General features: G+C 39.1%; 1 protein-coding gene across 1 annotated transcript; it reads right to left on the bottom strand.

Moving 5' to 3' along the window:
- Positions 1-368: 368 nt before the first annotated feature.
- Positions 369-12,013, bottom strand: CSTA (cystatin A). Its single transcript, XM_081072167.1, has 3 exons — positions 11,905-12,013; positions 4,616-4,717; positions 369-1,724 (listed from the first exon to the last, which is right to left on the bottom strand). Exons 1-3 carry the CDS (start codon positions 11,968-11,970, stop codon positions 1,596-1,598), a joined length of 297 nt encoding a protein of 98 aa, XP_080928293.1. The 5' UTR covers positions 11,971-12,013; the 3' UTR covers positions 369-1,595.
- Between the last annotated feature and the right edge of the window lie 346 nt (positions 12,014-12,359).

The following is a 12,359-nucleotide window of genomic DNA, read 5'->3' as shown; positions in this document are numbered from 1 at the left end:
AATTAAAAAATGGGCAAAGGATCTGAATAGACATTTCTCCAAGGAAAATATGCCAGTGGATAATAAGCGAATAAGAATGATGCTTGACATCATTAGTCATCAGGGGAATGCAAATCAAAACCACAATCACACTCCACACCCACTAGGGTGACTAGACTCAAAATGTCAGGTAATGACAAATGTTGATGAGGATGTGAAGAAATCCAAACCCTCATACACTGCTGGTAGGAATGTAAAATGGTGCAGCTGCTTTGGAAAACAGTCTGTAGGTTCCTCGAACAATTAAACATAGAATTACCACATGAACCAGCAATTTTACTCTTAGGTATATACCCAAGAGAAATAGAAACACGTATACTCAAAAACTTGTACGCAAATGTTTATGAAGCATTGTTTATAATAGTCAAAAGGTGAAAGCAACTCAAATATTCATCAACTGATGAATGGGTAAACAAAATGTAGTATATCTATAAAAATTATTGGAATATTATTTGGCCATAAAACAGAATAAAATAGTGGTACATGCTACAATATGGATGAGCCGTAAAAACATGCTATGTGAAAGAAGGCAGTTACAAAAGAATATATATTATATACTTCCATATATATGAAATGTCTAGAATAGGCAAATCTATAGAGACAGAACATAAGTAAATTAGTGGTTACTTAGAGGTGGGAGCATGGAAGAGAAAGGGGGATGATAGCAAAAGGATATGGAGTTTCTTTTTGAGATGATGAAAGTGTTCTAAAATTGGCTGTGGTGATTGTTGCATACATTTTTGAAAATACTAAAAATAATTGAATTGCATGCTTTGGGTGAATTGTATGGTATGTAAATTATATCACAATAAAGGTGATAGAAAAGAGAAAATGGCAGTTAAATGAAATATATGGTTTTGAACTAATTCTTTTTGCAGTAAAGTACACTTTTGGGATGAGTAGGGAAATGTGAATGTTGTCTGGGGATTAGACGCTAGCAAATGTATCAATATTAATTTCCTGATTTTGATTATTGTATTTCAGTTATGGAGGAGAATATACTTGTTTGTAGGAAAGGCAGACTAAAGTATTTGTTGGTGATGGGGCATCACTGTAGGTAACTTATTTTCAAATATCCAGGAAAAAAGTTTCCTTGCAACTTATCTGTAAGTTTGAGATTGTTTCAAAATATAAACATATTTTATAAAATACTTGATTAAAATTTAAAATACAAAGGTGGCGATGGAATGTCAGATTCTCAGCAACCACAGGGCACTGATGGCTCATGGTGTAGCCGCCTATGGTGGTGGTGGTGGTGGTGGTGGTGGTGGTGGTGGTGATGGTGGTGGTAGTGGTATTATCCTTTAGCCAGCTGCATTGGCATGGCTTATTTTTACAAGATTTCCAATTGACATCAATTTGTATGAAATTTCTACTCTAAAGCAATGACATTGATTTTGAGAAAGAAAAGGTAATTACTATTTAATACAATAGACAAATAGTTGAAGAAATATAAAAAGGAATGCTTCTTTAGTGATAGTTGATAGTGCATTTATTAGCAGGCATCATTCATCGGTAGCCAGTGGAAAGAATCAGACCATTTTGGGAACATGCTGCTAAAAGCCTGTCAGTTCATCTTCCTTGCTTTTGTCAGTCTGGTAACCAGTAAGTGTCAAAGATTGTCTTTGTTGAGGAAGAGGTTTGAATATTTTCATGTGAATATAAGTGTTGTGACCCACTCGGACCTGAAAGATAAAAAAAAGAAAAAAGAGATTCATTCACATGGATCTACAACAAGTACAAGATCTACAGACCTCTGAAGACATCACTGAAATAAGCTTTTCTGGAATGGCATTCCTAGACCAGCATTCTTAGACCCTGGATTTCATAAATCTACCACCTTATTTTATGGGAGAAAGGGCAGGCTGAAAACATGGCAAGAGGCATAGGTTCCAGATTTATTTTACTTTGTATTTTACTATTACCTGGGAACAAATGAAAGTCCAGAGTTGCATTTCAATTTCAAAGATACATATAGAGCAAGAAAACAAATGACAGCCCTTTTGGTTATTCTGATTCTGAAATTGGGACAACTTTCTTTGCCACATGGTTTAAGAAGGGAGAAGGAACTCAGACTTGCCCTAGAAAATGTGAGATTTGTGGTTCTCATATCTGTATCACAACCGTCCTTATAAATGCCCACTGGAAGGACTGAACAGGGCCTAGGGGATGGCCCTTGTAAAGTAAGGGGATCTTGCTGGGAAGTCATTGGTATGAAGATCGAAATGGTAGTTTGGGCATGAATCTGGGACATAGAAAAATCGTGGTAAGAATTTCCACTTTTGTCCTGGGTTGAGACAATAACACTTTTGTTTTAGAATAATTTTTATTGTGCTCTGATGGCCCTGTCTAACCTAATTTTAACAAATGCCATTTAGCAAATATTTACTACGAGTTAGACTTTATGATGAGCATTTTATATATGTGATTATACTTACTTCTTTTTATGGGCCTGAAGAAAGGTGGAACAATGACGATTATACAGATGCAGAAGCAGATTAAAAGAGATTAAATAATTTTTCCATAAATCTCTCAGCTAACAAGTGATAGAGCAAAAATTCAAATCCAGACTCCAACATCTGTGTTCCTTTCATTCTATGGTGTTACCTTTTAAAAACATTTGTTCTATGCTTGGACCGGTGCACTGGCATTTGCATACATTATTAGATGCAGCACCACCAACAGTAAAGCCTCAGACTACCTGGGTTCAAATCCTGGCTCTGCTTTTATAGTTGTGTGACCTTTCGTAGTTACTTCACCTCACCGGGCTCAATTGTCTCCTCGGTAACACAAGGGAAATGAGCATACTTATGTCACAGATTTGTTAAGATTAAATGAAATAATGCACGCCCAGCGCTTAGCAACAGTGTCTGGTACATTGTAAGTGCTCAGTACATTTCTAGTTCATTTTCCACACAATACCCTGTAAAGTAGGTTATATCTGCATTGTGCAGATAAGGGAATGAGGAGCTGCAATCACACAGGTTTTGATGAGTAGAATAAGTTGAGCAGGGGTTCAAACCCAGGACTGTCTGACACCAAAACTTGCAATCCTTCCTTTTCACTACCTGCCTCATGATAGGTACTTGAGAAAGAACAGAGAAGGTCACATCATCAGCAAGATCTTAAAAGCAGAGAGTGGCTCAGAGCAAAGGAGTTAACAGCTAGAATGACTAAGAACTGAGGGAGCTGGGGTCAGCGGCTATGACCCAGTAGGGGAAATTTGATACCAGAAGGAAGGAAAAGGAGGGAGGGAGATAGGGAGGAGAAGGAAAAGGAAGGGAAAAGAAAGAAAGGAAAGGGAAGGGAGGAGAGGAGACTGGTTAAGACAAGGCAGGTGATCTCAAGGGAAGAAATTTTCAAGATCGTTTTCTCATGAGCTTTTAAAGAAATGCATGAGCTAATTAATATGTGAAAGTTATGTACTTGGATTAATCATAAATTATTAAAATAATGATCCCAATTTTGATGGAATTTTTTTACCTTTGAACAAAATCATTTTTTAATTGGAAAACGTTCTTTTCCAGCTATGAAGATAGTAGACTGAGAAAGGAGGAGACAATGCTATGCTTTCTAAACACAAGGCAGGCTCCTGTGCACCACCGCAGGGCCCAGCAGATTCTTGGAGCACAAATTTGGTAGAACTGGGCTGATCCATTTACATAACCCAGTATTGTAATTTTCTCATGCCGAGCTGGTTAGCACCACTTATTTTTTTGCTAACAAATTTTTATACCTTAAGTAGTTAATTGTTTGTTAAAGAGAAATAACATGGACTATACTCTGGTCAAATAATTTAGTAAAGATTAAGTAAATACATTTGACTGTCTGTTGTTTTTATTTATTAAATCAGAATTATCATTTTCTCAATACAAAAGGATGAAACTGGCTCCCAACTATCTAAGGTTGACTTGTTGAATTGGTTCCTTCTCAATAACTACACAAGTTTTTTTTTCAATTAGAACTGGATCAATACATCATTTAATTTTTTGATATAGGTATAACATTAATTTAAAAGATATTTTTAATGTTCCACTGCTTTAAACTATACCTATCACAGTACCACAAGTTGAATCTACTTATTTGACTTGCAAAAATTATTTAAGTTCTATTCATCAAAATGCTTATTTAAAGGGCACAAGTGGTTTAAGTTATTTTCCCAGCTAATGATTGAAGTCACTCCTTAAATCCATTTAATTTAGCCATGTAGAATCACAAAGCTTCAAGGCAGCATCTGGTCCAGCCTGGGCCTTTTAGACTTCTACTTCACATATGAGGCGACCACAGCCACAAGCTAAATATGATCTGAACTTTTATGAAATATTTCTCTATATAACTTCTGGAAATTAAGTTAAGAATCAATAGAAGAAGGCGTTCTAAATTAACAGGAATAAGACAATACAAATATACCACCATCTGCTAAATGTGGGAGTCTACCACTTGGGAAGTATGCTAGGTAGGCATCTTGATTTAGGACAAGGAGAAGGAACAAATTATAGAATAGAGGTGACAGGAAACATCACAAAAGTGAGAAATACAATGTCTTTTAATGCCAAAGTGGATGTTGAACTCTAACCTTAATGTAGTAATTTATTCCAGCAACCACTTGAGTTTTGTATTCTACAGCTTCAAATTCTTCGTAACTCTCGTTTGTTTGTTCTTCAAGCTGTGGTTTAACCTTGAGAGAAAAGAAGGAACAAATTATCAAGGCTACATTGGACTCCCTTTATGTGATTTACAAATCTGGGAACCCCACGTTTCTAAAAGTCCTCAAAGATGATAATGAGATCTATGAGCTATTTTCATTATGTCAAAGAAAGGAAAACACCCATCTTTAATAAGATTTCATGAGCTAACTACGGGTAAAATGTCTAATTCTTTTGCTTTAGGCTGAATTTACATCAGCTCAATGTGGTAATATCGTAATATGGCAATATGGTGATGTTTTGACTGGTAAAGCGCTAATAGTTATATATGTCTTTGATTAATAAAAATAGGAGAGCAATAATTGCTACTGCATTAAAACTTTTTTATTTTGAAATATGCGTAATTTCAGACTCAAAATGGCAAAACTAATATCATATACCTCAAGATCCTTGATCACATCTTCAAGTCCTGCCATGTAAGGTAACATATTCATAGGATTCAGGGATTAGAATGAGGACATCTTTGAGGGTCATCATTCTGTCTACCACCGAGGGACATAAGCTTAGATGCTAGCATTCCTGAACCAAGGATGAGAAGGGAGTGAGTGAGTCAAATTCAATATGTAAATTCACTGGATCCACCAGTTTTCAGTGTAGGCCCTTCATTCCTGCCCTCAACTGGGCCTGAAATGCTCATATCCACTATGGTCTCTCTGATTCAATTTCTGCTAAGAGTTAAAACTCCAGTCTCTGTCCAGGGGTGAGGACAGGTAATATAGCTTGTCTTCCAGGGTCGAGAATAGTGAGAGAGAAGGATCTGGGGGCAGGTCCTTGACTACTCCTCATACAGATCTCCCATCAATCCTCCTGGTTTTAGCCCCATGCCTCACGCTCATTTTCATAAGTTTCTGGTGTTACTAGTGCTTGAAGCATTTTGGAGCTCTGCCGCAAAAATCTGCTTGCTTCGGGCTCAGACATTCCCCTCTGTGGCTTACACTGTCTAGATGGCTCATTTTTCAGTGTCCATCTGTTTTCCATCTTCCAAAGTTTTGTCGATATCTCTGAGGTGATGTTTGCCTATCTCCTGGTGTTTTTATATTTGTGGGTTTGTGCCCTCCCCACCCCTAATCTTCTTCTGTCATTTAGAGGGAAAAGGAAATAAATGTGTGTTTCATATGCCTTATTTATTGGGAAGTTACCTCCCTGCCCTTCACTGAAACATTTTATGTGCATATGCATAAACAGCTTCAGTCAGGCCTCTAGTGCATCTAGGCTTCTCTCGAGCCCATCCAGTCCTTCCCACAATCCTTCCCACATTCAAATGTTTTGAATCCTTTTCTATTGATGCCTCAGTTTGGGTACCAGAACTGTTTTCAGAGACAAAAATTTGTAGACTAGGCATTCTCAGACCACTTTTGAGGGGCAAACACTTCATGGACCACCACCCATTTCTCCTGTGACCTTCAGAATAGGTGGGAAGAATTTGACTGCTTTCTTGAGATGGGAAATGAAGCTCCACGTAGAGAAAGTAAGAAGACATGTAGTGAGAAAAAACCAGGAATGAGAAGAGGTAGGGTGCCAGAGAGACAGAGGACAAAAGTAGAGAAGGTTGAAGAAAGAAGTCCAGTAAGGAGAGGGGTTACTGTGTCCTCTTGCTGCCCCTCCATGTCCTACCCCTTTACAGCCAACACTGGGCACCGGTCAAGTTAGGAGCTGAGTTGGAAAGGGTTAATCTCTACACTAAACCCCAAATTATCTATTTAAACCTCATTTTACAAATGAGGAACCTGAGGCTGTGAGAACATGACTGCTTAAGGCTGAAAAATTACTAATCATAGTTAATTAAAGTTTTAAATCCCTTGCTTGATAACTTAATTATCTGATTTATCTGTTGCAATTACTATCTGTTTTCCTTCTGGTTTCCAGTCTTTTGGTCATGTTTTTACCATATATCAGTAGTTTTTATTTCTATCTGTCCTAGAAATAGATCTAAATCTGTAAACTTTCCATTGTATCTATGCAGTCTACCAGCCCAGAATTTTCCACAAGAGAGTTGATTTCAAATGTCCTGGTTTGTTTCTGTCAATGCACTGGCACCTGTCAGACTGTGTGCCCTGATTTCAGGATCACTGTACAATCGTCCCTTGGAATCCACAGGGGATTGATTCCAGGACCCCCTGCAGATAGCAAAATCTGAAGATGCTCAACTCCCTTATATAAAATAGCATAATACGTATTTACATATAACCTATATCGGCATATAAACTACAGCAGGTGTGCCTACACATGCTTCATTCATGTAGATTTGTCATGGGGCTTGATGCATGGCAAAATCAAATTTTGCTTTTTGGAACTTTCTGGGATTCCCCCCCTCCCCGAATATTTTTGATCTGCAGTTGGTTGAATCCACGGATGCGAAACCTGTGGATATGGAGGGTTTACTGTATTTATAACCTGTAGTCTTGCTCTCCCTTTCCAATAAAACAGATTTGTATTGTTTTAATGTTAGATGCTATAATTTAAGCTGAGGAGCAGGAAAAGGGCGGAGTAAAAAGGAGCTTGGTCAGTGAAACCTTAAGTTTCAGAAGGCAGCTTGGTGCTGCAAGACTTCCTGCCCCCCTCTACCCAGGGCACTAAGAGGGTGAAGTCCAGCTGGAAGTGGCAGTCAGGAGCCTGGTGGTAAACAGACAGACGTTGAGCTGAACACGGCTGCTGTTCAGGTTTCTGAGCCTGCCATGCGTGCATGGTGGTAGCTGAGGTGCTGGAAGAAACAGTGTAGTTTGATTGCTTGGGCCCCAGCCCGGGGAAGGATGCCACCAGGTAAAATACATTTACCCCAGAGCTGCCCACACATTTGTTATTGCTGCAGCGCTTGACTCCTGGGGAGTTGTTAGCTCTCTGGGATCTTAGGATTTGAGCCACGGTGCATCCAACACCCAGGTATTTCAGGCATTTCTCCCATCTGTAATCATTCTGCAGAAACATTTGGGCTATGCATAATTTAGGAAAGAATGGATAAAAAGGTAATCGTGGCAACATAGGCCATATTTTGGGAAGTTTTACAGAATAAAGAAAGAGTTTGCGTAGCAGCATGAAAGCACAGTAGGGCTGCTCAGAAGTGACTTGTGGACATTTGTCATATATGTTTTGAGGCAGGGGGATGTATGGGGCAAGGCACTGCATATGCAAGAAGTGATGGCACCTTCTTGCCATCATAAGAGAGGAAGGCTGGCTTATGAAAGGAGGACAAAGTGTTAGACAGGAAGGAGAAATAAGAGCAGCAGGAGAAAAGTAAACCAGGTGTTCTTACAGGATGACTGCAATCTTCTAAGAGAGAAGAGACTCCGGCTGGAGGGGCCATGGGGATGGAGATTAGGAAACTGAGGAGGGAGAGGGTCCAGCTCCAGCTCTGTGGGGTTTCTAGGAAAGAACCAACAGGACATGACTGAGAGGCTGTTCTGGCAGCCCCAGGGTCCTGTTGCAGTTTTTTGCTGGCATGAATTCTTAGATTTACAATGGGGGAGTGTTCTGTGGTTTTGATCTTCCTCGAGCAAAGTTTTCTGAACCTGGGGCAGAAGCTGAGGAGGAAATGGCAGCAGTGGGAGTGACTCTAATTGAGCATTGTTATGCCACAAGTCCATGGCGTCATGGAAATCTGGGGGTGCAGCAGTGTATGGAACCACCCATCCCAAGTCCAGGCTGGGTGAGTGATTGAATAGGCCTATGTATGTTCTGATGGAGATGGGAGGGTGAGTCCCTGAAGGATTCGGTGTGGTTGAATGACTGGTTCTCCAGATGTGGGGCAGTGGGAGAGGTGACTGATGAGGAAGCTATAGTCAGAGAGTAGAATACCAATCTGTGGGTGAGTGAGAGCCATGCCATGCTAAGCCCTGGGGTGTATCCTTAATGGTATGCAGATGGGGTGTTTGTGTGGTGTTCTGGCAGACAAAGAGCATGATCTCCATGTACGACAGGAACGGTATTCAGTAATTGGGTTTGACTTAGGGGTGTGTGTGTATTTTATGTGTATGCACCTGGGCATGTGTAATAATAGCCCTTACTTCTAAAAATAATTATTGGAATAACATTTCTTTCCTGTATATAAACATAGTCAGAATTCTCATCCAATGTCTTTTTTACATTTGATATAAGATAATGGATCAGCAATAATGGTCCAGAAGCTTTTGCTGGTAGGGTCATTCATTTGGTCCTTAATTATATGTATTATGGCTTTTCATGTACGGGTCATGTATGGCTCTTTATTTCCTTGTGTGCATCTCTTACTTCCAGTCTATTTTGTCAATTTCCGTAATGGCAGAGACTGTCTCTATGTCCCTTCCCTCCCTATAGCAATTCACATGGTACTGTTTACATAATCGATGTTTTCTGAGTGAAGAGATTCATGACAAGTTGTCTCCCCAAATAGGAAAGAGGATAGAAGAGAGGTATAGCAAGACGCTCAACTAATATAGAGAATCTTGGAAGAGGAAGTTTCTTTCAGGTGTACTCTGGACCCAAGTACCGTTAGCACCCCTTAGCACATGATTCCACAATTACCATCCAGTCTCTGCTATTTTTAGGACAGGGAAACTCTTTTCTTCTCTCTTCAAAATGTTCAAGTTATTTCAAACACAAGTTCTTTGTTTGAGCTTCTCTTTCTGACCTCATCCAACATTCCTCTTTCATTTTGACGTCAAATTCCTACAGTTATAATTTTTCTTTGATGCTTTCCCCTCTCTATGTGATAACCTCTCCCTCCCCTCCCTGCCTAATGGGGTTCTTCCTTCCATCGGCATTTCACTAAGAAGCTCTCTGATAGACAAGGAAAGCTAAACTTCAGCTCCTCCAAAAATACCTGTATTTTAGCAAGTGATTTGTCAAATAGAAATATATTAAAAAATCAGAGGACTGAAACTGTAAGGTAAATGACAGGTTATGGTGGTCTTTCCTGGGACTCTCTCAAATCATACTAGGTATGTGATTACGAACACCTACTCATGTGCCTGGCCCTGCCTGGGGACCTAATTCTGTAATCTTGGGAAAGGTGTTGATTAAATTTCCATACCTAAAAGTGGTTATAGTAATACCTGCCGCTTGGGGTTGTTTGTGGGGGAATAAATGATATAATTGATGTGAAAGTGCTTCCTAAACTATAAAGTGCTTCCTAGATTGACTATTCCTCTATCTTCCAACACTTAACTGAGAATTGTTCCCTAAGGCTGTCTCCTGTGAGAGAGGGAAGGTAATGATAATTAGGAGTTTAACACTGGAGAAGCCGAACATAGTAATTATTCACCTGAAAATAAGGAGGTTTGATAAGCAATCTCTGAAGTCCCTCCTGGTCCAAGCCCTATGATTATGAAAAATCATAATTGGAGATGTTTTTATATGTTCCAGATATCTTGACTTCCCTATATGGGCAGTATATTCCTTGAAGGCAGGGACCTCATCTTACAGTCTTTCTGTATCTTCTATAACATTTAATACATTGCGGGACACCTAAGAGATATTCGAGAAAGGATTCGTTGATATTCATTTCTCAGATTGGAGCCTGAGGTAAGCAGCAAAAAACACACATTCAAATTAATTTATAATATAATATGTGGCTCACAGATGGGTGGTATTACAAACACAAGGCCTTTTGATAACTTCTTAGTATTAAAAAAAATTCTTGCTCACCAAGATAGGCTTTTTAAAAATCATTAAAAATTTCTGTACTTGTATATTTCAAATCTGTTTTTTCCCATCCCGCTTACAGCTCTGGTCCCTGGAAAGTCTCAGGAGTATTTTCTAGGATCAGGGATGATTTCAGGCAAAAATGTGAAATAAGGAATTGTGATGCCTCACCAATGCCTATTTCTTAATTGTTTTCAAGTCATTTCTATGCAAATGATCTCATTTAGTCCTTACAGTTCTGAGATCCATAGGACAAGAGATGTTATCTTGGTTGCTCAAATGAAATTGAGAATTTGTTTTGTAGTACTCTGAGTTTAGAAAGCCCATTGCTACAGTCCTCTTAGGGTATCACATTTCTCTGGTTCTGAAGTGAGGTCATGGACAAGCAGCATGGGGCTCACCTGAGAACAGGTTAGAAATGCAGAGTATCAGGCCCATCCCAGCCCTACTGAGTCAGAATCAGCACTTTAACAGGCGTGATTCGTGTGCACATTCAAGTTTAAGAACACTGACCCTACACAGGGCTTCAAAGGAAGGTATGAGTAAGTCAGTATTATCTTCCACAAGACTAAACCACAAAAAACGAACAAATGAAAAACTCCAAGGTATTTCTTTTTTAAAAGGACTCTTGGAAGGGAAATATTTAGCCCCAAAGAATGAGTGGTAGAATTCCAGACATCTGATCTCTTAGAGAGCTTTCCAGCGACCGAATGTGAAGCATCTCATCTCTTCCACTCCCACAAGAAGCTGATCTTGGTGGCAAACAGTGTCATAGAATGAAGTTTCAGCAAGAAATAGCAAGAAGGATTGATACAAGAAACTAGAGAATGATACAAACTTAAGATAGTAATTTATATGTATTTTCTTTTCATAAAACATGCAATATAATGCATTTTTATTATATAGGTGATAGCTAATCAAACAACACATTAAAAAATGTATCAACTTGCTAAAAACATTAAGAGTTTTTCCCACCATAATCAATTTTGGAATTGTCATAGACTATTCCACTTCTCTTTTATACTAGTTTAATCATCTTCTACATACTGAAAGACTGAAACATTGTCTATTTAGTCAAATTTGTAGGAAGTTGTAAGGGCATTGGCTTTGCAATGTTGTTCTTCATTCAACCCATTTAAAAAATTTCCCTGCACTGCATTTGAAGTCTAGCTCGTCAAATTGTTAACCTCAGACTTTAATTACATGTTGGTTCCACTTGGTGAGATTAGAAGTTTCATCAGAAACTGAATTAGTAATCCTAAATCACACATTGTAAAAGCTTTAGAGATGATCCAATAAAAATCCTTCTTTTACCAATGGGGAAACTAAAAGCACAGAGGAGGGATGGAACTTGGCTCAAGTTCACTCTCACAGTTGGGGTTATTAGAGTTTTCATCTCAAAAGACTAAGTTGTAAGAAAGTCTGAACAATACTACACATTTCCCAGTGTTCTGGTTGTCATGTTCACCCACACACATAGCACAGGACCAACCCAGGAACTCAAATTTTGGATCAAACCTTTTCGTGGGGTGCATTAGCTCACCTCATTAGCAATCTCCTGGATTTCTGGAGTGGCAGGTTTGGCTTCAGTTAAACCTCCAGGCATCATTTTGGCTAATTGCTCCTTTGCTGGGCAGGATACTGGAACTGAAGTGATCAGGTTAGCGTGGAGACTCTGGTTTTTAAAGAGGGTGTTGCTCACAAGCTCCGCCTACAAAAAGAAGGTTTTGTTTTTCACAAAGGGCAAAAGGCACAGGGATAGATAAGTATGCTCTGAGGTAAGTCTTCCTGCTTCCTCAATAGAATAGCTTACAGGAATTTGGAGGAATGAGGGGCTGGAAATGAACAACTGGGTCTGCACTAGGAGTCAAACAGGAGCAAGTATCAAACTTCCCTTCATTCCTTTTGACAATGGTTCCATCCTGTTGCATCTGAAGTGTGAAATCTAAAGCCACAGCTAGTTTCCCAATGTTTTAAAACCTCTCAGACAAAATTTTA

This window comes from Rhinolophus hipposideros (genome assembly GCF_964194185.1).
Source record: "Rhinolophus hipposideros genome assembly, chromosome: 2".
NCBI classification, from domain to species: domain Eukaryota; kingdom Metazoa; phylum Chordata; class Mammalia; order Chiroptera; family Rhinolophidae; genus Rhinolophus; species Rhinolophus hipposideros.
Note: the sequence above shows the minus strand (reverse complement) of the source record. Positions and strands in the feature narration are given on the sequence as shown.

What these genes read in the sequence shown, in the direction of transcription:
- CSTA (XM_081072167.1), bottom strand. Translation starts at nt 11,970, where the DNA reads ATGATGCCTGGAGGTTTAACTGAAGCCAAACCTGCCACTCCAGAAATC. An exon ending in TCCAGGAGATTGCTAATGAG is followed by an intron (nt 4,718 to 11,904) that starts GTGAGCTAATGC and finishes TTTTCTCTCAAG; the next exon opens with GTTAAACCACAGCTTGAAGA. An exon ending in GAATAAATTACTACATTAAG is followed by an intron (nt 1,725 to 4,615) that starts GTTAGAGTTCAA and finishes TTTATCTTTCAG; the next exon opens with GTCCGAGTGGGTCACAACAC.